The sequence below is a fragment of the Bos grunniens genome, chromosome 19 (assembly GCF_055505025.1).
Source record: "Bos grunniens cultivar Pamir isolate PY7600 chromosome 19, Bosgru_T2T1.0, whole genome shotgun sequence".
Classification (NCBI taxonomy): domain Eukaryota; kingdom Metazoa; phylum Chordata; class Mammalia; order Artiodactyla; family Bovidae; genus Bos; species Bos grunniens.
In genome coordinates this window covers 28,961,298-28,986,311 of record NC_141183.1, presented here as the reverse complement: position 1 = coordinate 28,986,311, position 25,014 = coordinate 28,961,298, and the positions used below count along the sequence as shown (strand labels likewise).

The 25,014-nt window shown below is 60.3% G+C and overlaps 1 protein-coding gene and 1 long non-coding RNA gene across 13 annotated transcripts in view; one reads left to right on the top strand and one right to left on the bottom strand.

Annotated features, from left to right (window-relative positions):
- The window catches only part of MYO15A (myosin XVA), a 53,833-nt gene that overhangs the window by 11,898 nt on the left and 16,921 nt on the right, over positions 1–25,014 (bottom strand). For 7 of the 12 annotated variants that reach the window (XR_015147780.1, XR_015147781.1, XM_086358423.1 and 4 more), the window contains 48 exons: positions 24,767–24,870; positions 24,618–24,681; positions 23,632–23,745; positions 22,968–23,129; positions 21,878–21,991; positions 21,291–21,349; positions 21,094–21,217; positions 20,133–20,228; positions 19,579–19,710; positions 18,942–19,067; positions 18,172–18,249; positions 17,554–17,702; positions 17,415–17,460; positions 17,123–17,247; positions 16,533–16,650; positions 16,058–16,233; positions 15,521–15,605; positions 14,636–14,689; positions 14,457–14,538; positions 14,251–14,381; positions 13,735–13,830; positions 12,371–12,606; positions 10,942–11,105; positions 10,648–10,720; positions 10,270–10,458; positions 9,988–10,100; positions 9,744–9,838; positions 9,458–9,572; positions 9,200–9,267; positions 9,047–9,124; positions 8,707–8,887; positions 8,489–8,621; positions 8,085–8,190; positions 7,911–7,983; positions 6,753–6,874; positions 6,587–6,646; positions 6,089–6,164; positions 5,693–5,808; positions 5,486–5,604; positions 3,720–3,861; positions 3,145–3,256; positions 2,983–3,057; positions 2,416–2,594; positions 1,767–1,882; positions 1,460–1,532; positions 1,136–1,208; positions 842–915; positions 545–627 (listed from right to left, as the gene is read on the bottom strand). Coding sequence is in view for 9 of the 12 variants with exons in the window: in XM_086358423.1 (XP_086214549.1) it covers positions 545–627; positions 842–915; positions 1,136–1,208; positions 1,460–1,532; positions 1,767–1,882; positions 2,416–2,594; positions 2,983–3,057; positions 3,145–3,256; positions 3,720–3,861; positions 5,486–5,604; positions 5,693–5,808; positions 6,089–6,164; positions 6,587–6,646; positions 6,753–6,874; positions 7,911–7,983; positions 8,085–8,190; positions 8,489–8,621; positions 8,707–8,887; positions 9,047–9,124; positions 9,200–9,267; positions 9,458–9,572; positions 9,744–9,838; positions 9,988–10,100; positions 10,270–10,458; positions 10,648–10,720; positions 10,942–11,105; positions 12,371–12,606; positions 13,735–13,830; positions 14,251–14,381; positions 14,457–14,538; positions 14,636–14,689; positions 15,521–15,605; positions 16,058–16,233; positions 16,533–16,650; positions 17,123–17,247; positions 17,415–17,460; positions 17,554–17,702; positions 18,172–18,249; positions 18,942–19,067; positions 19,579–19,710; positions 20,133–20,228; positions 21,094–21,217; positions 21,291–21,349; positions 21,878–21,991; positions 22,968–23,129; positions 23,632–23,745; positions 24,618–24,681; positions 24,767–24,870 (5,279 nt within the window). In the remaining 3 variants the exon portion in view is untranslated. Of the gene's footprint in view, positions 1–544; positions 628–841; positions 916–1,135; positions 1,209–1,459; positions 1,533–1,766; positions 1,883–2,415; positions 2,595–2,982; positions 3,058–3,144; positions 3,257–3,719; positions 3,862–5,485; positions 5,605–5,692; positions 5,809–6,088; positions 6,165–6,586; positions 6,647–6,752; positions 6,875–7,910; positions 7,984–8,084; positions 8,191–8,488; positions 8,622–8,706; positions 8,888–9,046; positions 9,125–9,199; positions 9,268–9,457; positions 9,573–9,741; positions 9,839–9,987; positions 10,101–10,269; positions 10,459–10,647; positions 10,721–10,941; positions 11,106–12,370; positions 12,607–13,734; positions 13,831–13,921; positions 14,062–14,250; positions 14,382–14,456; positions 14,539–14,635; positions 14,690–15,520; positions 15,606–16,057; positions 16,356–16,532; positions 16,651–17,122; positions 17,248–17,414; positions 17,461–17,553; positions 17,703–18,171; positions 18,250–18,941; positions 19,068–19,578; positions 19,711–20,132; positions 20,229–21,093; positions 21,218–21,290; positions 21,350–21,877; positions 21,992–22,967; positions 23,130–23,631; positions 23,746–24,617; positions 24,871–25,014 lie in introns of those variants that run through there. The other 5 variants (XR_015147782.1, XM_086358425.1, XM_086358424.1 and 2 more) reach the window with 5 other exon arrangements.
- Positions 10,976–12,767, top strand: LOC147351924 (uncharacterized). Its single transcript, XR_015147794.1, has 2 exons — positions 10,976–11,112; positions 12,028–12,767. It is a non-coding gene; the product is annotated as an uncharacterized LOC147351924 (long non-coding RNA).

Below are 25,014 nucleotides of genomic sequence, written 5' to 3'. Positions count from 1 at the left end.
GGATGCCCATGGGACCAAGACAGGCCAATAAGGCTGGATTTGGGAATTTTTGCTGCAAATATTGAATCAGTCTTGCTTTGCCGGGGATTGCTGAGCTGGGGAATGTCCCCCCAGAGCTATCATCTTGCCAGTCTATGAGATATATTGTTTGGGAGTAATATCGACACATAGAAAAGCAGGCCTAGGTTACAGAGAAAGACTGCTTCCTGTTGACACCTAGATCCAGCTATGCCTAAAGTCCTCTGTTAGACTTTTCAGTTACCTGAACCTTCTTTTGCTTAAACCTGATTGAACTGGGTTTCTGTCACTTGCAACCAAGAACCTGGACTCACCCATTATCAGTGCATTTGACAGATGAGGAGACTGAAGCTTAGAGACCAGAAAGGGCTTGTCCCAAACCAAGCAATTTCAAACATATGTGCTCTGTCTCTGGCGTGAGGAAGAGGATGAGGCAGGGAGAGAGTTGGGAGGGCACAGGCTGGGAGATGGGAGGCTGACCTGGCCCCTCCGGAGCAGGAAAAAGTGGGGAGGGGAGGACACTCACTGCTTGGTGCTCGTGTTGTCTGTGATCTGCTTCACGACCTGGCAGTAACACTCGTCCCGCATGACCTCATGGTCCCTGCACAGCTGTGGGAGGGCGGGCCAGGTCACAGGTCACATGCCCACAGGAACACAGTGGGCTCCTGAAAACAGGCCTGGCGTCCCTTCCCCAGAACCCTCCCCACCAGCGGGATGCACTCCTCGTTGGGCCACACGGTTCCCACCCCAAAGGCTGCAGCCCTGGCTGACAGATGGGGAACCCGAGCCACAGGGCAGGAGCTCCTGTAGGGGCTGGACTGACCTTCAGGAGGGTGCACAGCACGTCCAGTTCACTCTGGCCCTTCAGCGGGGCATCCCCCATGAATCGCATCACAGCTGGAGAAAACACTGTCCCACTCAGCCACCGGCCTCCCAGCTGCCTGCCCACCAGGAACCCCAGGTTGGACCCCTCCCCCAGAGGCTATGGCCAGGGCCAGTACGGGGAAGGGGGCTCCTCCTCTCCTCCCACATCTGAGGGAAGGGGTGGTGGTCACCAAGGGTCACAGTGCGGCGTCCCTCCTGGCCCGGGGCCCTGGCCGCTGTCCCACCCCCACACCTAGAAACATGTCTGTGGCCATCTTGTTGAGGCTGCTGTCGCTGAACTCAATGAGGGAGTCCTGGAGCGGGGTCTGTAGGGAGAGGAATTGGGTCATGACAGGAGGAAAAGAGAGGGGAGGAGAGGGGGAGGGGAGGGAAGGGGAGGGGGAGAGTCCTATCTTAACAACAGAAGAGTCCACACCACAGAAGGCGGTGGGTGGAACCGTGAGAAGATGAGACACTTCCTTTCGGAGGAACCCAGGCCTTCGGGCAAGGCTGTTTGGCCCATGGGCCTGGGATGCACTTTTGTATGGCCATTTCAGAGGGACCTGGGGCTGGGCACCTTCGTAAAGCAAAGCATGTCCTCCAAGGTTCTGGACTCCCGACCCTCCTTGGATTTCAGCCTGGGGCCATCCCTGAAAGGGGAAGTGGATGCTACTGATTAGTCTTGCCTCTGAGACAGCCTCTCCCACATGAAGTGGGCCGGACCCAGTGTCAGCCCACCTGGCAGCAAGGCCCCTGAGGCAGAGGCTGCAGACAAGCCCCCTCCCAGGGTTTCTCCTTCCCTCCCAAACCTGAGGCCTCCTGCTTGGGTGGCTGGGAAAAGCCCCACCCCAGTAGGACCCTCCTCAGGGCGGGCCACCACTCACTGGGGTCTCCTCTGAGGGTCTCGGAAGTACTTCTGGGCAAACTCGAGCATTGTGTACGGTGGAAGAGCCAGGCTGTCCTCCCCACGGTCCATGGAGCCAGCTCTGAGTGGGGGGCCCTGCAAGAGGGCCATCGGCTACTCCCGCTAGTCAGAGCCCGCCCAACGCCAGCCCAGGCTGACTGTGCACAAACCCTCTCTGCCTGCCCCCCGACCCCATGGGCCACCCCTTGCCCCATGTGGCCCCACTGCCTCCCCGATGGCCTGGTCTAGCTGACCTTATCCCTCACCCCTTTATCTCCCTCCACCCTAGCGAGCTCTGTGCCACCACAGGATCCAACCTGCCCCACTCACCAGGCCCTGCCCCGTTGAAGGTGGATTCACCATCTGGCCGCCCCAGGCTGGTCCTGCCCCACTGGCCTGGTCACTTACTCTTCCACTGACCCCACCCACCCTACCTGACTGGACACATCTCCAGCCGCCTCTGGTCACATCTGGCGGCTCACATCCCTCAGGTCATAGGTCTGGCTGACCCTACCATGCTGCCTGGTCCCAGGATGGCCTGCCCTTGGCTGACCCCGCTCCCCTCCACCTCCACAGTCAGGCCAACCCCACTGCTGTGTCTGCTCCTCTGACCAGCCCCGGGTTCTCACCTCTCTCCTGCGGCCCACCTCCTGTGCAGCGGCAGTGGAGGCCACGGCGGCGGCCACAGCGGCAGCGCGGCCCCGGCCTGGCTCCGCAGGCAGCTGTAGGAAATCAGGTGCAGCTGCAGGCTGCACCAGGTCAGAAGGGAAGCGGCCCACGCGCCCGTGGATGGTCCCAAACCTCCAGCCTAGGGGCAGAAAGGGTCTGAGCAGTGAGAGGGTATCACCTGGGGAACAGGGGGGTACAGAGTCTGTGAGGGAGGTACAACTTGTGGAGGCGAACAGAAGGACACAGGCTTAGGGAAGGGGAGGCAGCCCCTCAGCGGCAGGCTGGAGTCGGGGTCTGCAGAGAGAACACAGTGCCTGTGGACCTTTGGACCACAACACAGAGGCACTAATGTCCACGGAGACCCGTCAGCCTGATGTGTGGACAGGGGCTGGGCTGCATGGCCATCTTAGCAACTACAGCCTGGCAAGACCCTTGGGGACCACAGGACCTGCATTGCGCATCTGCTCTGTTTGGGGTTTCTAGGTCTGGCGGCTCAGGCAGCTGAAGGGGGGCCCCAGGGTACCCACCGAAGTCAGGGCCCCGGCACCGCAGCTCCTCCAGGTACACCACCTTCTTGCCGACCACACAGCCTGCGCTGTAGCCTGCGGGCCAGGCCCACGTCAGCACCCGCCGGGGAGGCCCCCGCCCTGCCGCCCCCACACTCACACCCCGTCCCCCCCGGTGCTGACCCAGTCGAGGCGGCTCCAGGGGCTGCAGGTGGATGATGTCACCCTTGTGGAAGGCCAGCAGCGCAGGGTCCTCAGGCAGGAAGTTCCTCACAGCAACCACGTAGTCTGAGTCCTGCGTCAGTCAGGGGCTGGGTGAAGGCTGTGGGCCCATGCCCTCCTCCCAGAGGCCAGGGCCCACTCCCCTGCCCCGCACACAGGCTGTGAGAGCATGGCCACAGGTCTGACCCACCCCTACCCGTCCCAGAGCCTCAGCGCTGAGGCCAGGTGCCAGGCCTGGGGACTGCCCGGTCTGGAAGAAGCATGGGGCTGGATGTGGTCACCAGGTGGTCAGTGATGGGCAGTGCAGCCCCTTGCAGGAGGGGAGGAATGAGGCTGCTGCCGAGCCCAGAGGCCTAAGTGAAGGACCCTGGAGAGGCCGGCAGCAGGGGCATAGGCCCCAGGTTGGAAGGCACAGCTCGAGCAAGAGCCTGAAGACACAGTCGCAGACACACAGGTGTATCCACCCCTCCCAGACAGGCGTGGCTGGTACATTCAGGCCCTCAGCCTACTGCGGGCATCTGCAGGAGGGCCCTGACCTTCTTCAGCTCCAGTATGAAGTCATCCACCAGGGTCTTGACCTGGTGAGCTCGGGCTGAGAAGAGAATAACCTTCTCACTGGCCAAGTTGAACTCCAGCATGTTCTGGGAGGGAATGGTCACAAAGAGGATGTCCGCAAAGCTGGAGGAGGGGGAGGTGGCATGAGGCAGGACACCACGGACAGAGGGACACCCCCCACCACTGTCTGCACCTCTGGCCCCTGCCTGCCTCCCCTCCCCTCCTGCCCGTGGCTCCAGCGCCCTGCCCATCACTCTGTGAACCCACAACCTCCCAGCACCCCCACACTTTGTTTTTTATTTATTTTTCTGCCTCTTGATCCAACCCCCCAGATTTTGCCCACAGATCTGTCTCCTTCACTAAGCAAACGCTCAGACTCTGGAAGGAAGGAGCCTGCATCTCACTGATGCCTGAGACTCCCCGTGCTGTGGCATAAAGGACCATGGGCTGCTGGGAGGGAGGGGTCGGAGGATGCAGGAAGTTTTCACACTCAAGCATCTGCACTTGGCTGTTCACATGCGGTAGCCCTGCCCTCAGTAGGCTCTGGGGTGGGACTTTAGGGGTGTCCAAGCTGAGGATGGGGTACTGGCTCCCAGCTCACCACTGCCTGGCTGGGTGACCCAAGACAAGCAACATCTTTCTCTGAGCCTGTTTCCTTGATTAAAGGATTTGGCATAGAGCCGGGCACATGGTAGGTACAGTCATCCCTCAGTATCTGTGGGGAACTAGCTCCAGGGCCCTTGGAGGGCAACCAAATCCATGGGTGCTCAAGTCCCTCTCATAAGATGACCTGGTATTGGCATATGACCTACGCACATCCTGTTTACTTTAAATCATCTCTAGATTACTCTTAACACTTGAAGTGAAGTGGAAGTCGCTCAGTTGTGTCCGACTCTTTGGGACCCCATGGACTATACAGTCCATGGAATTCTCCAGGCCGGAATACTCAGGGGATCTTCCCAACTCAGGGATCAAACCCAGGTCTCCCACACTGCAGGTGGATTCTTTACCAGCTGAGCCACAAGGGGAAGTCCAAGAATACTGGAATGGGTAGCCCTATCCCTTCTCCAGGGGATCTCCCCAACCCAGAAATCAAACCAGGGTTTCCTGCATTGCAGGCGGGTTCTTTACCAACTGAGCTATCAGGGAATTCAATGTAAACACTGTACTGCTGCTGCTGCTAAGTCACTTCAGTCGTGTCCGACTCTGTGCGACCCCATAGATGGCTGCCCACCAGGCCCCGCTGTCCCTGGGATTCTCCAGGCAAGAACACTGGAGTGGGTTGCCATTTCCTTCTCCAATGCATGAAAGTGAAAAGTGAAAGTGAAGTTGCTCAGTCGTGTCCGACTCTCAGCGACCCCATGGACTGCAGCCCACCAGGCTCCTCCGTCCATGGGATTTTCCAGGCAAGAGTACTGGAGTGGGGTGCCATTGCCTTCTCCCTAAATGCTGTACAGGTAGTTATAAAAGAACGATAGATGTTATGGGAATAGTTGCCAGTGAGTGAAAAATTTGTTTTGCATTTTGGAATTTTCTGGAATTTTTTTTTCTGAGTATTTCCCATCCACCATTGGCTGAATCTGCAGATGTGAAGCCTGTGAACACAGAGAGCTGACTGTACTCAGCCGCCAGCCATCGAGCGAGTCGTTCCGTGGAGGAAGTGCTGGTGTCAGTCCATGCCCCGAATCCTGCCAACCCATGCCCCGCCCATGCCCTGCGTGAACCCTCCCCCTCGCCTGACGCTCACCTGTAGGTGCGCAGGACCCGCAGTTGCCCACTCGCCTCGTGGCTGCCCTTGACCACACGCAGGAGCTTGATGCCCGTGTGGGACACAGCCAGCATCTGCACCCCGGTGCCCACGCTGCCCTGGGGAGGGGACAAGGGGTCTTCCAGGCTCATTCCTAGAGCCCCTGGGGGGCAGAGAGTGGGCAGGGGGCGGGCAGGGGGCTCCTACCGTGGCAGGAAACAGGCGGGAGAAGTAGACCTCCCAGCTGTCCCGGGCAGTGCTGACCACGGCCCGCTTCACGCTCTCTGTCACCAAGGGCCGCTGCGTGTCCAGCTGGTTCTGGGCTAAGGGACACGGGTCGGGTCAGGACCGGGGCCCCCTCCCCTGCTGACCCGCAGTGCATGGAGGGGAGGTTGACCCTCAGCAAGGAGGTGTCAGACCACTGCGTTCCCAGCATCCATATGGGGAAACTGATATCCACAGACAGGACAGTGGGGACCGCAGTCAGGCCAGTATAGCCCAACCCAGACCTGCCGCTGGGCCCCGGGGAGAGGCCAGGAGCAGCGCAGAGAGGGTGGCAGGGGCTCCAGCAGACTGCCCCTCTCCCCCCACACCCCGCAGTACCAAACAGGGCTTTCATCTGGAGCCGCTCCTCCGCAGAGATGCGCAGGCAGGCCTCGGAGAGAGTGTCGTGCAGGACCTGTGGGAGGGGCGTGAGGCGGGCGGCTGCAGGGTTCCCCAAACCTGGAGCCCAGGCTGGACTGTGTCAGGACGACTAGGGATGGGGTGCTTTCCACGCAGTGAGGGCACCTTGTAAATCAGACCCCACTTCTGAGGACCCTCACCCTTCTCATCTCCACCCTCCCTAGGCCCTAGTCTCCTGATCCACACAGGGGATCTTGGGGTGGACCCTGGGGCCCACGAGCTCAGACCAGCCGTGAGTCTGCTTATATGGGATGTGGGCTCCCCAAGCCCATCCACGGCAGGGGGCGCAGCAGACCAGCTCCCTGTCCTCGCTGCGGGCAAGGACCCCAAACCCGAGCAGGAGGCTTGGCAGACGGCTGATCCACACGCCTGCTGCCCTGCTGCTACTCGAGGCCGGGAGGCGGGACAGGACCTCACCTGGCGGAACAGGAGGTCCAGCTGCACGGGGTGGCTGTGGTCGTCCTTGGGGTAGAACACCTGCGGTGTGGGGCTACCATGAGGCCCCGTGCTCCTCACCAGCTGTGCTGTGACCCCTGGCCCATCAGGCCCTGCGCCCCCTCCAGCCCTGGTAGGGCCCCAGCACCTCTTTGCGCAGGAAGATCTGCCAGGGGGTGTCCCGGTAGCCATAGAAGTTGGGGTTCGGGAGGCGGTGCAGCCGTGTCTGCACGGGATCCTCAGGAGGCTCCAGCGATCGCGAGGGCAGTGCTGGGGAGGCAGGGCCCAGGGAGGGCGAGGTTGGAGCAGAGGGGCCTCCTCCTGCCTCGTGGGTAGATACACCTGATCATGCGGGCACGTAGGCACACTCTCTCAGCCCTGCCATCCTCCCACAAACAGAGACCCAGCTCTACAGTCCTAATGTGGTGGGGGTGGAGGTAGGGGCCAGGGATACCCGGAGCAGCAGAGACCAGGTGCTGCCCGGAGGGAGACCCTGGTAAGGTGTGTGAAACAGTTCAGAAAGGACAGTGCTCTCGGTGCTGGGAGCTGGGGCAGAAATCAAATGGCGACCTGGGAAAATCTGGGGGCTGGTCTGTGAGGGGCCTGTGGTCTTGGCGGTCGGGCAGACCTCCCTGAGGAGGTGAGGTTTGAGACTTCGTGATGAAAAGGGGCCAGGCATGCAAGGATCTTCTGCGAAGAGCATTCTCAGCAGGGGGAACAGCAAGGATGAAGGCCCTGCGGCAGGACTGAATTCTGATGGGCCCAGAAACAGTGAGGAGCAGAGAGCCCCAGGGCACGGAGCAGGAGGAGGTGAGGCTGGGGTGAGCCACAGTGAGGAGCCTGGGGTTCATCCCAGGGGCCGCTGGAAAGTCGTTGGCGGGTGGATGGGAACTAACTGATCTGTTACGATCACTGTGGCTGCCATAAGGCAGGAGGTGCAGAGGTTAGGACTCCAGCTGTGATGTCAGGAGGCCTGGGATTCTGTCCCTGGTCTGACACTTAAGAGCTGTGTGATCTTGAGTGAGTCACTTAACCTCTCTGTGTCTGTCTTCTCATCTGTAACATCTACACAGACAGTACTGTGTTGAAGAGTCTGAGTGAGGATTTAGAGTGGGCTGGCCTGAAATCAGTGCCATGCAAATGCTGATACAATTGCACAAACATCCACATAGTATGTCCACACAGGCCCAGGGACATGGACACACAGGCCACCGTCATGCAGACCAAGACTCACCTGTGCTCACACTGACTAATTCCTGCACTCAGACACCTGCCCTCCAGCCCCTCCCTCCCTCCTGGCCCTCACCTGGAGCGGGCCCCACGGATGGCCGCTGTGTGCTGGTCACTGGCTTCACCAAGGCCACGGCCTCTCTGGGGACCTGTCCCCACAAAGACAGCCCACCACAGTACACAGAGGCTCCCCCAGAGGCCCCCCTGTGTCTTCTGTTCCGCCTGGACCCCACCAGCCCCAGCCCCTCACCTGGGTGCCGGGTGCTGCCACTGGGGGGCTCATCTGCCCCCTCAGGATCGTCAGGGCCTCCTCATGGGGATCAGGCCGCTTTACGAACACCCTCCCGCCGTCCTTCCTGGGGAGCGGGACACTGAGCCTTCTCTTCACAGCCACACAGTCCCACCCAGGAACTTCCTCTCCCCCCATCACCGTACATGATAACCCCGAGAGGACCAGAGACAGGCATGGGGTCACACACAATCCCTAGAGAGCGGTCCTGGCCTCCCTGTGCCCTTGGGGGGAGTCTCATCTGGACCACCTGGGTGAACAGACACTCCCTAAAGGCTGTTGGGCAGGGTGCTGTGAGCCCAGCAGACAGGCACATGGGAAGGCAGTCACGAAAGAGGGCCAGAGGGCTGAGTGGGTGGGCTGACCTGAGGGCCTCGGGCCGGCCCCCCCGGGGCAGCTGCTGGTGCTGCCTGACGATGTCCTTGATCTGCTGCGTGGGTTGCGGGAAGTGCTCCGAGTTGAGGGTCGAAGACCGGACCAGCTCCAGGCAGGGTGAGGCTGTGGCGGGGCATGGTATAGGGGGTAGGTGAGTCCACCCTCCCATCTCACCTTGGGAAGCCCCTGCTGCAACAGGACACTTAACTGCTTTCTGGAGAAGCCCAGCCCTGAGGCAGAATGGGGGCAGCCACGGGCTTGGTGGGCGTCCTCGGGGCCTTGGCCAGGGGGGCGGGGGCCGCAGGCTTTGGAGCAGCCTGCAGGAGCACAGGCTTGGCTGGGAGTCCAGTGCCTACGAACTTCGGCCGGGCCTCTGATGCTAAGGGTTTCTGTGGAGAGCAGAGTGTGAGGAGGGCGTCCTGGGTCATGTAAGTTTGCTCTCAGGAACCCCACGTTGGCCCAGGAGAGGCGGAGGGGGCTCCTGGTTTAGAGAGGTGCAGCGGTGCTCTGGGGCAACACGGCACTCATGGGGGGCCTCTGGGGCTCACCTCTGGGGGGAAGGGTCTCGGGGTGGGACTCAGGGGCTGCTGCTGGAGTGCCATGGCCTGCAGGGTCATCTCCCGGGCCTGCAGAGAGTTGGGGTGAGCGGGTAGGCCCAGGCTTGGGCCCCCGGCAGGACACCCCAGTCCCCTGGCACTCACCAGCAGTACTGCCTGCTTGTGGATGAAGGCTTGCTGCAGGGCCAACGTGGAGGCGTCCAGGCCTGGAACTGGGGTGACCGGGTCGGGGGGCATAGATCCAGAGATGAGGGAGGTAGGAGTGGGAATTCCCTACTCTTCCCACCCTGTCAGCTCACCCCGCAAGCCTGAGGCTGCCTCTGTTCTAGGGCTGAAGCTGCCCTGAGCACCATGGGGCCCCGCCGAGCCCAACCCTGAACCCGAGCTGGAGGAGGCACTGACTGGGCTTTGGCTCTGGGGGTCTCCTGGGGGGGCCTTCAGTGCTGCTGCTGCCATCTCCACCTGGCTGGCCTCCACCTTTCATGCGGTAGGCAATGGCTGTTGGCTTCTCCAGGTCCTGGGGAGCAGATGGCTCAAGTGACTGCCCCAATGCCACGCTCCCCAGGTTCCAAGGCAACGGGCACCTGACACCGCCCCCACCCCCTCCCAGGGGCCCCCCTCCAGCCACCCCAGGGCCGGGCTGCAAGAGGCTCCTGCTCTGGCCTTCAAAGGCCCGATGAGTCCCTACCGCATCCCCGCAGGACAGCACGGGGTCGAAGAGGCTGTCCAGGTAGCAGTCCAGCCCCTTGTGGGGCACAGCAGGCTCTCCAAGGCTGTCCGAGTCTGGTTGGGTTGGGGGAAATTCAAATTCTTTCCTCCTGCTGATCACCCCTCTCGCCCCCAGGCTCCCTCCCCACCAGAGACAGTGGCCACTGCTGGTGGATCTTGGAGGGTCACTGTCCCTCTCTGAGGCTCAGGCTCCCCATTTGTACCGTTCTCATTGTGGCTGCAGTACCCATCTGAGTCGGCCACTACAGGCATGAGCCCCTGGGGCTGGGGCTTGGTGGGTGCATCATCGTCGGAGTCCCAGCTGTTCCCAAACACCCTGGGGGATGGGGAACACAGCAGCTGAGCCCCCCGGCAGACCCTCCTCTGTACCCTGGAGTTCTCCCTTTGAAGGTAGGCCCCCTTCCTGAAGCCCTCAAGTTCAAGTTCAGCTCACAGCCACCAGCATGCAGGAGGGGGGGCCTCGGGCTGGGAGAGACCACCTCTACCTGAGGCCTCCCCTGCAGGCCGGGGGCCCCTCCGCACCCACGAGGAAGTAGGCTTTCCGTCGAGGGAACTCCCTGAGCAGCTCGAGGTCCGACACCAGGTCCAGCACGTAGTCATGGCCGGCCAGCTCTGCCCACTGGACCCCGTTCTTCATGGCCACTGTCCAGCCTCGCCAGCCGTCAACCAGCCCCCTGGTGATAGCACATGGAGGGATGGGAATGAGGGACGGCGCCAAGAGGTACCGCCCGGGGAGACCCTGGATGGAGCCAGACACGTGACTGGAACAGACCCTCCGGGACTAGGGGACCTGGTCTCCCGCCCCCACCTCCTCCTTCCTGGGTGTGCAGGGGTGTGCTGGGCGGGGCACGCCAGGAGCCAACCTGTGCCTCAGAATGTCTCCGGCCACCTCCTCCCCCGTACTCCAGGACTGCACCGGGCAGGAGAACAGGTCACCTGGGCAGTAGCAGGGGTGGGGCTTGGCTCCAAGCATCTGCAGCCCATCCTGCCGCCTCCCCGCTCTCGTCCTGGGCCCTGGCTGCACATCCTCACAGCCCTGCTCCCAGCCCCAGTCCAGGTCCTGCCCTCTCTCCAGGCTGCTCACAGCAGGGCCACCCAGCTTCTCCTAACCCCGGGCTCTGCTGCCCCTCCATGGGAGGCAGGGGAGGGCAGCTCACCGTTGAAGCAGCCCACGTCCAGTGCCATGCCAGCCTTCTCCTGGGTGGCTGTCCACTCAAGCTGAGTTGGAGGGAAGGTGCGGGCAGCCCCAGAGACCATGGCCTGCATGAGGCGATGCTGACACACGGCCTGGAAGCCACCGCGCCCATGATCAGACACAAACCTGGCAGGTAGGAATTGGAGCAAGGATGAGGCTAGCCAGATGTGGGGGAAACCCTGAGACTGGTCAGGGATGCCCAGGCCAGCCCAGAGATCTGAGGTTGGGCTGCCAATGATTAGGGCAGCTTGGCGCTCCCAGGCTAAGCTGAAAGCATCCAGGCCAGCCAGGGGTACCTCAAGCCAGCAGGAGTCCAAGGACACCAAAAAGGTTCCAGGCAGGCCCAACTAAGCTCAACAGAGCAAAATGTCATTGCCAGGATGGGGCCTGCGGGAGGTGTAAGCAAAGACCTGGCCTCTGGGGACTTCCATTTTACCAGGCCACCCGGGTGGTCATCAGTCCTCTCTGAGCCTGCCACCGAGTTCACAGATGGCTGTGGGGGTTCCAGCTGACCCAGGGTCAACCAGCCTGCTCCCCGCCAGGGGCGGGCACTCCTCATCCGCCCCTCCCTGTGGCTGGTGGCCTGTGGCTACCACAGGGAAGCTTAGAGCCATGCCCATGGGAAGCCCAGCGGGCAGGTAGTGGCCCTTCCCCTGGCAGAGTCCCAGGGAGCTGCCCCTACTGTGCTGAGCTCAGGAAGGCTCTGCATGCTCTGCAGCTCACAGCCACTGGTGGGTCCTGTTACCATCCCCAATTCCCAGGTCAGGAAAGAGGCTCAGAGAGAGGCAGTGAGTCGCCCCAGGTCACACGGCGGGAAAGTCAGAGCTAGGTTTCGCACCGAGGGCCTGCTTGAGCTCTTTCCCATGCAAATCAACCTCGTCACCAAGGAGGGGGACATCACCATCACCTTAACACGATCAGGATGCTGACGACGGCTGTGCTTACACAGCGCTTACCACCAGCCTGTCCTCTCGGCATTTCACACGTGTTTGCATGGTTAATCCTCACACAGCCTGATGTAGGTACTCTAACCATGTTCATTTTACAGGTGAGGAAACAGACTCAGAGAGGTTATTTAAATTGCCCAAGGTCACACGGCTTACATGTGGCTGAGCTGGGATTTGAACACAGACTGTTGGAATCTACATGCCTAACGACCCTGCTGCAACCCACTGCTCACCACGTGAGAGGTCAGCACCTCTCTTCCAGATTCCCCACACCCTGGTCCGGCCACCGCTGAGCTCTGGAAGCCCTGTATCCAGTCTTGTCTGACCCCTGCCCTCTGACATGAAGCCCTGGGCCAGCCCCCGAGCCTGAGCTTCCAGGCACAGAGCCTCCCTCCTGCCTGGCCTGGCATCTGCCCTGGGCCCTGGCCCCCCAGCTCCACTCACTTGAGCAGGTATTTGTCCAGGCGCGGGGATGGTGCGAAGCCGCTGAGGCAGGCGGCCAGCAGGAGCCAGCCCCGCTCGGCGTTGTGGGAGCTGGGGTTGCGCCACACCTGGTTGGCCAGTTGCGCCAGGATCTCGTCCCGCAGCTCGGGCACTGCCAGTCCCTTCTGCACGATGTAGCTCCCAAAGACGTGGTCCCGGGTGCCGTGCAGCTGGGGGTCGCCCATGAAACGTAGGATCTGGCCACAAGCAGATTCTCCTGGGCCTCTCAGAGGGCTGTTCCCACTGGTCCCCACCCCTTCATATGCATCCCTCACATGTCCTTCCCAAGTCCCCCTGCCCATATAAAATTCCCCCACAGTAAAACTGTAACAGGCTTGTGCATGCTAAGTCGCTTAAATGGTGTCTGACTCTTGTGACCCTATGGGCTGTAACCCGCCAGACTCCTCTGTCCATGAGATTCTCCAGGCAAAAATACTTAAGTGGGTTGCCATGCCCTCCTCTAAGGGATCTTCCCAACCCAAAGATCGAACCCCCGTCTCTTACATCTCCTGCATTGGTAGGCGAGTTCTTTACCATTAGTGCCACCTGGAAAGCCAGCCTGGTTTACCCTGGGCCAAGTGACCAGGGCTTGGGGAAAGTCAAGATTCTCCTGCTCACGAACCTTCTACAGCCCCAGCCCCTCCCCACACCCTGGCCTCCAGCAGGTCCCTCACCTCCAGCTCTATCCAGGCCCCAGAGGGCACTTTCTAGCACGCATACCCAACCACATCCTCCCATGGAAGCACCATCCGTGGCTCCCTTGCGCCCCTGAGAGCCCAACCTCAGCTCTGGGCTTGTTGGTCAAAGCCTCCTGCCCCTCTGGCCTTACTCTTCTGAGTCTCTGTTCTGACCATGGCAACTTCTCTCCTCTCTACCTCTCCATTCGCCCTGGCTGGGAGACTGCCGCCACCTTCCTCTCCAGCTCAAATGCCCCCTCCTCCAGGAAGCCTTCCCTGACTCTGCCCAGGGCTGCATGAGGGGCCTTGTCTGGGCTCCCCGACCCCCATCCCCCGCTCTGTCCACAGGAGTGGGTCACTCATTAGGTCTTCTCTGCCTCTCCTTTCAGACGAGGCTCTATTCTGGAAGCTCCAGAGAGGCTGGGAGGCAGCCATGTTGCCGAGACAACTGCAAGACAGGCCCCCATCCCCAGACCCCACCCCAGAGAAGAGGACAGACACTGCCTCTCAGAAGTCCCTCCCAGAAGTCCCTCCTCCAAGGGCTCAGGGCCTGGGCTGGTGGAGGGTCCAGGGGAGCAGCATGGGGGTCTCCTGTCTGGCCTCAAGGCTGGGGCTGTGATTTGGAAGGTGGTCTGTGCAGACTCATACCAGCTTGAAGATGCCCACAGCCTCCACATGGTACTCCGCTGGCAACCGCGTGAGGGGCGTCCTCAGGGGCACGGTCAGCATCCCAAAGGCAGGCTCCTGGGCACAGAGCAGGCACCTGGGCACAGAGCTGGGAGGCAGGGGCACCTCCGGACCCGCTGCTCTAGGCCGGGTTGGGGTACACGAGCCTAAGGCGCCCGGGCTCTGGTCCCCAGCATGCAGATGGAGATTCAGCGCATCAGGGCAGAGCCCCTCTAAGACGTCCCCGGAGGGCAGGAGATGAGCAGCGGGGGTGACATGCTGTGGGTCCACTCACTGCTTGTCAGGTTTCTGAAATGTTTCCAAACAGCCACTGCCGGAGCCCCGGAGGCCCCCCACCACCATCCAGGCCCCCGGAGTCCCTAGATTCCTCATGACCCAGCAACTGGAGAGCTCTGGCCTGCTCTCAAAGGGCGTGGCCAGAAGTCGGCCATATCCGAGGAAAATGCCAGCTGTCACTGGGTCTCCTCCAGCTCTTACCTTGAAGTGGCACCGGACAAACTTGGCCATGGGGTAGTTGTTGATGTCCAGAGGCAGCGTGACCCGGGGCTCGGCCTGAAGCCGAGGAGTTCGCACAAGGGCCACCCGGGGCCCCTGGGCTGTCCTGAGGCCTGTGGACAGAGAAGGTCTGAGGGGCCTGGCCCCCTGGCCAGCCCGCCCCCCAACACCGCCCAGCACTGACGTACCCGCCACAGCTTGCAAGAGCCCAGCCAGCTCCACCGGGACCTCCAGGTGCCCCACGGCCACCACCTGCCGCTTGCTCAGCTCCTGGGGGGTCAGCACAGGGTGAGGGGACAGGCCTGCCACACCCCCGCCTGCCGGCCTCCCTTCCTGTCCCCCGCAGCTGCCTGGACCTCACACCCACCTCCTGCTCCCGCAGCCATGCCTCCTCCACCCGGAGCCTCCGCTCCGCCCTCAGCTGCAGGAGAGCAGACGGTCAAGGCGGGCAGCGGTGGGCAGAGGGGACGGCGGCCCCAGGCCCACCTCACAGACGGGGGAGGCAGTGGTGTGGCCAGAGAAATGGGTGTGGGAGGAAGAGAGCAAGAGACTCAGGCAGAGGGCAGAGCAGTGACGCTTTGGGGAAGGAGAGACGCACAGGATGTCGGACAGCAGCAGAGAGGTGCGTTCTGGGGCCCCTCCCTGGAAAGTGTTAGTCCTTCCGTCGTGTCCAACCCTTTGCGACACCCCACGGACTGTAGCCTGCCAGGTTCCTCTCTTCGGGGATTCCCCAGGCAAGAATACTGGAGTGGGTTGCCAATTCCTTCTCCAAGGGATCTTCCTGACTCAGGGATCGAACCCGGGTCTCCCACATTGCAGGTGGATTCTCTACTGTCCCGGGGCTACCAGAGAAGCACCTCCCTGCTGCCCCACAAAACTCCAGCAAAGGTGTGCAGCTCCTCGGGGCTATGTTTGTCTGTCTGGCTGTGGAAATGTGACAACAGGCTGAGACCAGCACCGAGACAAGGGCACAACCAGAGCGAGTGCTGCTCGGGTCGCTAAATTCTAATCATGCCCGGTTTGTAGGCCCTGCTGTGAGCCCTGTGCCGGGCCACACCCTCCCCTCAGCCTCTCATTCAACCCCTGCACACCCCAAGGGATGGGTGAGGAGAGCAAGGCTAGAGAGGGATAAGCGGGGATTGAACCCAAGCCTGTCCAGGCCAAATGCCACCTCCCCGTCCCTGCCGCCCCATGGACCCTGACGGGGCAGGCCTGGTTCCGGGGGGAGGGACGAAAGCCCAGCCTACAGCACCTTGAGGTAACGCCGGTGGCTCGTATACGTGTGCACCAGGGCCCGGAACTTCACCAGACGCCTCCTCATCTGCTGATACCGCTGCCTGGGGCACAGAGAAGAGGAGAAGGGGTTTTGAGTAGGAAGGCCGGGGGGGCAAGGGTCATGGGTGACCATGGGGAAGAGATGCCTACACCTGCCTTGTTGGGGTGTCAGTGTCCACACTTCACTCTGGGACCCAATGCAAAAAGGGAAACAAACTCAGAGACGGGCAGTGACTTGGCCAAGGTCACACAGCAAATGGAGTGGCAGGGCCTGTTGGCTGTCCCAGGGTATGGGAGATGCAGGGTGGGGCCCCTCTTGGTTGGATGGATTTCTACCTACCAGTCACAAGGACCAGGGGGTGGGAGGGAAAGACACACAGAATCTGATCACCCTTCCCACAAAGGAAGGGTGCATGCCTCTGGGAATGGGGAACTCACTACCCAAGTTCAGGCTCGGCCTTCCTGGGGCCTGGCCACAGAAACCCAGGGAGCCTTGCCCACCCTGGGCCTGCACCTGGCCAGGTAGCCGCGGGCCCGGCTCTGCAGCAGGATGATCTTGCGGCGTAGGGAGCGGAAACGGCGTTGGACAAAGAAGCCGCGGAGGCAGCGCTGTAGTGTGATGGCCGCCAGGCACAGAACGTGGTCCCGCATGCCCTCCAACAGCTGGTGCAAGTGCTCTTTCAGGAAGAGCTGGGGGCAGCAGGCGAGCGCTGAGGCTGAGAGCTCCCGGGCACTGCCTGGGCCCGCCCTCCCCAGGAGTCCCTGGAGACAGAGGACAGGCCAGCCCCGGATCGGGTGGAGGGCGGCCAAGTCTGGAGAGGTGGGGAAGGCAGGATGGTGAATCAGACAGTGAGAGCGGCCAGGCAGAGTGTGGAGGTGGGATCAGCATCCATGCCCCAGCTTGGCTGGATGGCCTCTGGCCTGGGCACTTCTGAGCCCACAGTCTCCAGCCACAGGGCACCCAGGGGCTGAGCGTGGGTAGGACTCACCTTGCTGACACCAACACAGTACATGTTTGGTGTGACCGTGCATAGGCGGCTCAGCACCGACACACACATGTCCCCACTGGCTGGCAGGTTGTGCTGGAGGGCCACTAGACAGCGGTATCTGCAGGCCCCAAATCCAGCTATTGGACCCATCCGGCTGCCTGCTAGACCTCAGGGTCACTACCCAACCCCTGTCTCCGGGAAGCCTAGGTCCCAGCAGAGCCTTTACTCATAGTCTCTTCTAACCAGAAAAGGGCTTTCTGTCCCAAGGCTGCTTGAAAAGAGCATTAAACTATAATAAATGCTTTCAGTGCAAGAAAATGCTTTAACGCCATCTGCTGGAAACTTGTCATAGTAGTAATACGTATGAAAATCACTTCTCTTTGGAATCAACACATACATAATAGAACTATGAAAAATGCAAAGTAGTAAATATATCTGCCACGTAACAGCTAGTATGTGGTGGTCTTGTGTAGTGTACAACCTGAGCAACCGTGCATGGCCAGCCCTATTCTGCCTGGGTTGTGAATTCCTGGGGCCATGGGGGCCTGGGTAGGGGTCTGCAGAACTCAGGAAGCACCAGGCCAAGGTACCTGTCGATGAACACCTGGAAGGGCAGCCGCACCGGAAAGCCCTCCTTCCGAATCCGCACAGTCTCCAGCAGCCCTGAATAGCGTAACTGGGCCGTCACCACATCACATTCAAAGAGGCCTGGCTCCTGGGGGGAGGGCCCAGAGAGGAAGCCTGTGTATCGGCCCAAACATATGCAATGGTCTCCTCGGTGGGCTGGGCAGATGGGAGGTCCAGAGAGGCAAAGCCACTCGCCCAAGGTCACACAGCATGGGGAGAGGACTTGGCTCCCCCAGGGGCACCCCCATCATATACCTTCTTGTGGTTGGGCTTCAGGCACCGGACAAACAAGGGGTTACACCTGGGCAGAGTCGAGAGGAGGGCAGTGTGAGGCCCTGGGGACGGAGGGTGCTTGCCCCCAGGGTCACAGGGTGGGGGCACCTGCCACACCCACCTCTCCATCTTTTCCACCAGGTCCAGAAGTGACTGCTGGAACTTGGCGGCCACCGTGTGCGCCTTGTAGAGCCGGGAGACGGAGCTGCTCTTGCCCAGGCGCTGAGGGGCAGCCTGCGGGGCATGGCTGGAGAAGAGGTGTGCTACCACCTGGGCCAGCAGTCAAGGTCAAGGTGCCAGGAGATGGAAGGGGAAGGGCCCAGAGGCAGAAACAAGGAGAGAAATGGACGGAGAGAAAGAGAAAGGGGAAGAACAAAAGGCATCAGTCTCTGGACCCGGGGATCAGAAAGTGACTGCTGGACCCCTGCCCTGACTGAAAGCCATGCCCTCCCGGCTGGCATTCTTCTCAAGTCAGGGTGCTCATACCTTCCAAGTGGCCTGCCTGTGGGGGAATATGGGGCACTAGAGTCTGCATGCCTGGCCCCAAGGGGGCCTGTGACACACCTGGCCATGAACTCTGGCAACGACCTGGGGGGGACGTGGAGGCCGAGAGGACAGGGGGTAGGAGAACCCCTCAGGGAGGGATAGACCGGGCTGAGCCAGAGTCTGGACAAAGTTGGGGAAGGGGTCTGACGGCAGGCTGGGTGCTCGGGGGGCCAGGGCAGCGAGGCTCGCTCACCCGAGTCCGGCTCCGCACAAACAGGTCCAGCACGTCCTGGCGCACCTGGTCGTGGTTCTTGTCTAGGAACTTGTGCACCTGGAGAGGGGGAGGGGAGAGGCAGTTCGGTGTGGACCCCACCCTACCCCAACAGCCTGGGAGACAGGGCGGAAGGCTGACTCATCCCAGGGTGTGTGCACCGCCCGCTCCCCTCCTCTCCCCTCCTCCTTACAGTGGGTCAGGGGCTCACGGCCCCAGGGGACCCTGGCCCTGCCCTCCAGGCCTCGGTCTCCCTGTCTGTCCTGAGAGGGACGGGTCCCTCCGCCTGCTATGGTTCCCGCCTTCCTGTCCCACTGTCCTCTCCACTCCCTGGGGAGCGGGAGAGGGGGCAGTAGCCACATGCCCAGTCCACGTCGTGGCCTGTCCTCAGGACTCTGACCTGTGCCCATTCTAGAGATGAGGAAAATGAGGCCCAGTGGGGACAGAAGCTTGGAATCCTGGTCTGAGACACCTCAGGGCAGGAAAGAGCCAAGATGACAGCAGTAACAGTGATCACTGCTGATGGGCGCTCCTCTTCACCATGTCTGCCGAGCCCTGGACTTCTTCACTCACCCCGGGAGATGGGCACTATTGTTCCCACTCTTCTGATGAGAAAGCTGAGGCTCAGAGAGGTAGAGGGACTTGGCCAAGATCACACAGCTGAGGATCAGCAGGGCCAGACTGCAACAGGTCCGGGTGTCTCTGGCATGGGGACTGGGACTAGAGGCTATGTGGGCCATTCGGGATCTCACCTGGTAGGTGACTTTGCCCGCGTAGTGCTTGATGGTGAACTCAGGCAGTGGCATCTTGGGCTTGGAGTAAAGTGGGTTGGCGCCATGGTGGTAATGGCACTTCTGCAGAAAGGTGTGGTCTGTGGCCTGGGGGCAGGCAGGGGTCAGCAGGTGGGCAAGGCCCGGGCAGGCAGTAGCTGGCCTGGTGGCAAATTCTCCAGCCCTGACTGGTCCCCTGCAAGCTGCAGGGAGGAGGAGCAAGTCCCTGCTCCCCTGGCTGTCTGCTGCTCAGTATGGACAACCTGAATGGACCCTGTGGAAGGGTGGGCTCCCAGCTGCCTTCCCTCCAGCCCCTCTGTCTCTGCTCTCTCTAGTCCCACTGACCGGAGCACCCATACCACTCTCGTGTTTTCCAATCAGAATCTGAGGCCCAACTCCAAGGTCACCTCCTCCAGGAAGCCTTCTGTGACTCCACGGGCTGGCAAAGCCCCTCCTCCAGAGCCCCCATCCAGCCTCAATCACCCCGGGTTTGAAACCCCAGGTTGGGTGTCCTGAGCCCCCGAGCAGAGGCCAGAGCAGAGTGGAGTACAGGACTCGGGCCCAGTGGGGACACGGGCTCAGAGTGCCACGTGCCCCAAGCAGCGTACTCAGCGCACACCTGGGGGAAGCAGCACTGGTCATCGAGGATGCGCAGGATGCCATAGGGCTTCAGCGAAAGGAGGTTGATGCAGGGCTGGTTGTCGGCGAAGGTGACCTCCCGCCAGTCGATCTGTTCGCGCATGTACTCCTCCTGTGGACAGCGGTCCTCGGCCTCCAGCCCCGCCCAGTGCCTCCCACCCTGTCCCCCAGGTGGACACCATCCAAAGGGGCCCAACCGGGGCATCTCCACCTGCACCCCTCCCAGCACAGGGAGCTCATGCCCAGCAGGGCAGCACAACATGAGCCACCTCTGGGCCCTGCCTGTCCCCAGCCTGATGGCCCTGCGAGGGTGAGGAGGACCACAGGAGGGCTTCTCTGGGCTCAGCACCCTCACACCTGCCCCTTCAGAGCAGGGCCTAAGCACATGCTGGTCCCTAGCTCAGAGTGCCTCGCCCTCCACTGGGCCTATGGATGACCTCTCGTTTGTCCTTAAAGAGCCAGCACAGCCTGTCTGCCTCTGAGGTGGCCCAGCGGCTGGCAGGACAGGATGGAGAGCGGACAGAGGCTTCTCACCTGCTCTTCCTGGAAGACGATCTTGTTGAAGAGGTACTGGAGGCTCTCGTTTGCATAGTTTATACACAGCTGCTCGAAGCTGTTGAAACTCAGGTCCTGCCAGATGGGCAGAGAGGCTGGGCCCTGCACTTCTGTGGCCAGCAGCCCATCTGTCCCCACCCAGGGCCTTCCCACCCCTCCTTCCCCATGCAGCCTTATCCCCGCCTTCCACAACCACAACTTCAGCAAGCTGAAGCCCTGTGCACAGCCCTCTGCTCAGACCCCTCGGGGGCTCCCTCTGGGCACAGCTGAGAGCCTAGTGGTTCAGGAACCATGGGAGGTGGCCCAGGTAGTGGCTGAGGCCCAGGCCCTGGAACCTTCTACCTAGGTTCCGACCCTGGGTCTGCCACTTTCTACCCCAAGTGCCTCAGCTTCCCCATCTGTAAAATGGGGATGACAGTGCCCACCTCCCAGGCGACTATCAGGATTAAGTGAGTAACAAATCAAGAGCTCAAAACAGCAGCCGGCACATAACAGGTGCCATGGGAACCTCAGCGGCCGCTTCCGCTGTTCTGATCTTGCCTGTCTTTTTCCATGTCCCCCACTCTGACCCCCCAAATGACTTCCAGCTCCCCACACCCCTGAGCTTTTGCATGACTATTCTCTCCACTTCAAATGCCTTGACTGGCTCTTAAGGAACCAGCTAGGGATCTTCTCCAGGCTCCCCCAGCACCAGGATGCCTCTGTTATGGCTCTGACCACATGTGTTTGTCCGCGTCTGTCCACTGGAACCTCACCCAGTCCCTCCTGGAAGCACCTCAAGGGTAGCACCCAGGTCTGGTCCTTTCTGGGGTCCCTGGTGTCACCCACAGAGCCTGGCACCTGGAAGCCCCAGGAAGTGCTTGTGGGTGAATGGAGGGAGATAATAATGGGGAGGGCCCTGAACAGTTGATGGCACTAGAGCCTCCCCCCGGAGCCCCACCTCGAAGCCATAGATGTCCAGGACAGCAATGGACAGCGCGTCCTTCTGTGGGGACACCAGCGCATTGACCCTGGCGATGAGCCAGCTGAACAGCAATGCGTACAGCACCTTGGCGATGGCATCCCTGGAGCAGAGAGGTGTTGAGGGGGCAGGCACAGTGAGGAGGCGGAGGGCCTCAGGTGGGGCTGTGGCCTCACCTGGCGTCCACGGCGCTCTCCACCGTCAGGGGGGTGAAGATCTTCTCTCTCATGGTCTCCTGGGGTGTGGGGGGAGGGGGCTCTGAGTGACAGTGCGCTAGCCACCACCTCTGGGAAGTCCCCAGAGAACTGGGGGGAGGGGCGTGGAGCGGGGATCGTGGAGCTGGTGTGACTGGTCTCAGGCACAACCAGGGGGCAGGACGCATACCCTCATCCCTCTGCTGCCTGGCTTGCTGGTGGGGTGGGGGCTGCCCCACCGTCAGGGAGACAGGAGCTTGTATAAGCAGACACAACAGTGATGTCAGCCTCGGGAAGGGAGGATGGGCAGGGGCTGTGGGAGGGACAGGCCCAGCCAGGGGTCGGGGTGGCTCCCTGGAGCAGGCGATGTCTATGTTGGGTCTGGAAGGTTGAGTGGGTGTGAAAACAGGAACAGCCATGCAAAGGCCTGGAGGCTGTAATGCCTTTGGGGTCTGAGGTACCCAACTCTGGGCCCAACCCAGAGATTGACAGGAGTGGGAGGCAGGGGAGAGGGGCAGGGGGCCCACACAGCATGGGGCATGAAGTGGCCCCAGCCACCAGGGACTCACGGTCACTTTGAAGGTGATGGCCTTCTGCAAGCCCTCGGGGGAGACCTGCAGCAGCTCGGCCACGGCCTGGATCTCCCGAGCGCTCACCACAGAGGCCACCTCCTGTGCGTCTGTCTGCAAAACACCCCCAGGAGTGCCTATGGAGCTAGATGAGCTCTTTATATAAAATTCGTACAAAAAAAGGGAAAGATTGAAGGCAGGAGAAGGGGATGACAGAGAACGAGATGGTTGGATGGCATCACCGACTCAGTGGACATGAGTTTGTACAAACTCCAGGAGATAGTGGAGGACAGAGGAGCCTGGCATGCTGCAGTCCATGGGGTCGCAAAGAGTCAGACACAAGCGACTGAACAGCAACATACAAATACGGAAACAAGTGAGAACAGCCAGGAAAATTCTGAAGTAGGAATTCCAGGGACTCCATGAGATAGTAAAACATAGAGTTAGAATAATTAAAACACTGTGGCGTCAGACACATCGTTCATAAACAAATCAACGAAGCACAATAAAAAGTGTGGAATCGGACACAAAAGGACACAGGAATTGAGCATGTGATAAATATGTATTTCTCAAGTTGGGAGACTGAGTGACCATTAAAAAAAAAAACAGCCTGGGATCCCTACCTTTTACCTTCCTAAGGTAAGTTTCTGATGAACCAGAGATTTAAATGTTTTAAAAAAATCAAACAGAAACCCTAAAAGATCTTGAAAAAATTACAGAAAAAGGCTTTTATAATTTTAAAGTGATTATTCTCTAAAAATGATGAAAAGTCTGAAATTTGTATAAGAAAAAACTTGATAAAGGAAATTTCTGAAAATAATCCTTAAAATCTCTGTAGCAAAAAAAAAAAAAAATCCAAAACACCAAAAAAATCTGTAAATAAAATCAAAACATAAATGATAAATCAGAAAATATATCTGCAATTCCTACAGATTTCCTTAACATATATAAAGAGCTCTATATACCAATGAGAAAAAGATGAACAACCCCAAATTGTGGACCAAGTGCTTCCAGCTGTGAGCTGCCAGCTCTCAGCCTTGGGGGGATGCCCATGTCCCGAGAAAGCTGTCCTGTGGCGCAGCGCCCTCACCTCGTCCTTCTCAAAGTAGACATTGCCCAGGTGCAGGATGGAGGCCAGGATGCGGAAGATGCTGTCCTGGTCCTCTGCGCTGAAGCCCAGCACCTCCATGGCGGCCAGCAGCCGGCGGAAGTCGTCCGCATCGCTCTTCCCTGAGATCTCACAGTTCCCACCCTGGGTAAGGACAGAGTCGGGGTCTAGGACCCTGGGTGGGGGCCTCGGGGTTCCTGCTCTGCCCTGGCCTGCAGCCTGGCCTGGGCTCTCAGCTTTCAATCCACTCCCGGGGTGAGGGGCTCCAAGCAGCCCCGCATGCCAGGCCCTGTGCTGAAGGCTCTGAGAACATTCCCTTCACCTAACCCTCACATGCCCTGCAATGCAAAACTATTCTGTCCCCATTTTACAGACAGGAAAGTGAGGCTCCAGAGGGAAGTGTGGTTACCACAGGCCACTGAGTTCTGTTCCAGGCTCCAAAAAAACAATCACATAGGCTGCCCCTGCCTTGGTTTCGGACCCCAGTGACACCTGTCCCCCTTGCCACAATGAGACACTGCAAAGGAACTCACCCCCCCAAACCCCAACACCTTCACTGTCCATCAGGACATGGTCTCTGGGCCCAAACAGCATGATGGGGCGGGGGCACCTGGCCAGGGGCCCTCAGACACCTGCTGGCACTCACCTGATTCAGGTAGTAGTAGGTCTCGGCCTCCTGAAGGCTGAAGGCCTGCCGGAGCTGGGCAGGCAGCCCAGCCAGGAGCTCATAGAAGATGTGGTAGTTCCTCTCATTTCTGGCCTATGGAGCGGTGGGTGGGTGCACAGAGGGGAGCCACCCACCCGGGTAACCCCCAGACACACATATAAGCCCAGGTGTACCCGCAAATACACACACACACAGGCCTCAGGTGAGACTGGCGCCTCTGTGTCGAGTGACCGCAGCCTGGCACTGGCGGGGGTGGGGGGATCTGGCGTGCTGGTGGGAAGGAGCCCTGAGCAGGGTTTAACTTTGGAGAAATAAGCACAAGGTGGAAGGAGTCCCAGGAGCCTTGTGGAGCCCACCTGCTGGTGGGGAGACAGACTCCTGGCAGACCACCATGAGTGGGGAGAAGTGCTCTGCAAGGAAATGCTGCAGCAGTGGGTGGGCAGGTCTGATGGGTGGAGGGGCTGCATTTTTACCAGGGGATCTTCCCTGAGCAGGTGGCATGCTGGGGAAGACTCGGAGGAGGTGAGGGGCTTGGCCTGGCAGGTGTCTGGGGGCGAGTGCTCCAGTTACAAAGAACAGTTGTGCAAAGGCCCTACAGCAGGATGGTGTCTGGTGTGCTTCCATGACAAGAAGATGGGCCACAGGCTCACATACACACACACACAACGTACATACAGATACACACACACACACATACATAGATACACACAGAGATATACACACACATACACACACGCATATATGCACAGATACACACACGCACATATACAGAGATACATACATGCACATACATACACACATAGACACACGTACACCTACACACGTACATACACACACACAAGGAGATGGGCCATAGGCTCATACACACACACACACACACACACACAACTGCTCAGCTAGGTGCCAGGCTTCGAGGGTCTGCATGCCCCCCACCTGGACACACAAGCCCTGGAGAGCCAGCCCACCTGAAACACGATCCTGGATTTCTCGAGCAGGTACTGGGAGGTTATGGCACCAGAGATCACGCCCCTGGGTGGGTGGGCACAGTCGGGGTCAGGGCTGCGCCTGGCACAGTGCACACAGACCCTGCAGGTTCCTTCACCAGCCCACTCACCCTTCCAGAAAGATCTCCACAAACTTCCCGAAGCGGCTGGAGTTGTCGTTCCTGACGGTTTTGGCATTACCAAAGGACTCCAGGAGGGGTGTGGCCTCCAGGATCTGAGCGCCAGAGGACAATGTGGGCATTGTGGGGAGCACGCGGAACCAGCCCAGGTTCCCCTTCATGAGGGCCGTGGGTTCCCTGCAGACCCCCGAGGCCGCCCAGGCCCCCCGCCCTGCCTCCTGCTGCCCCACTGCACCACA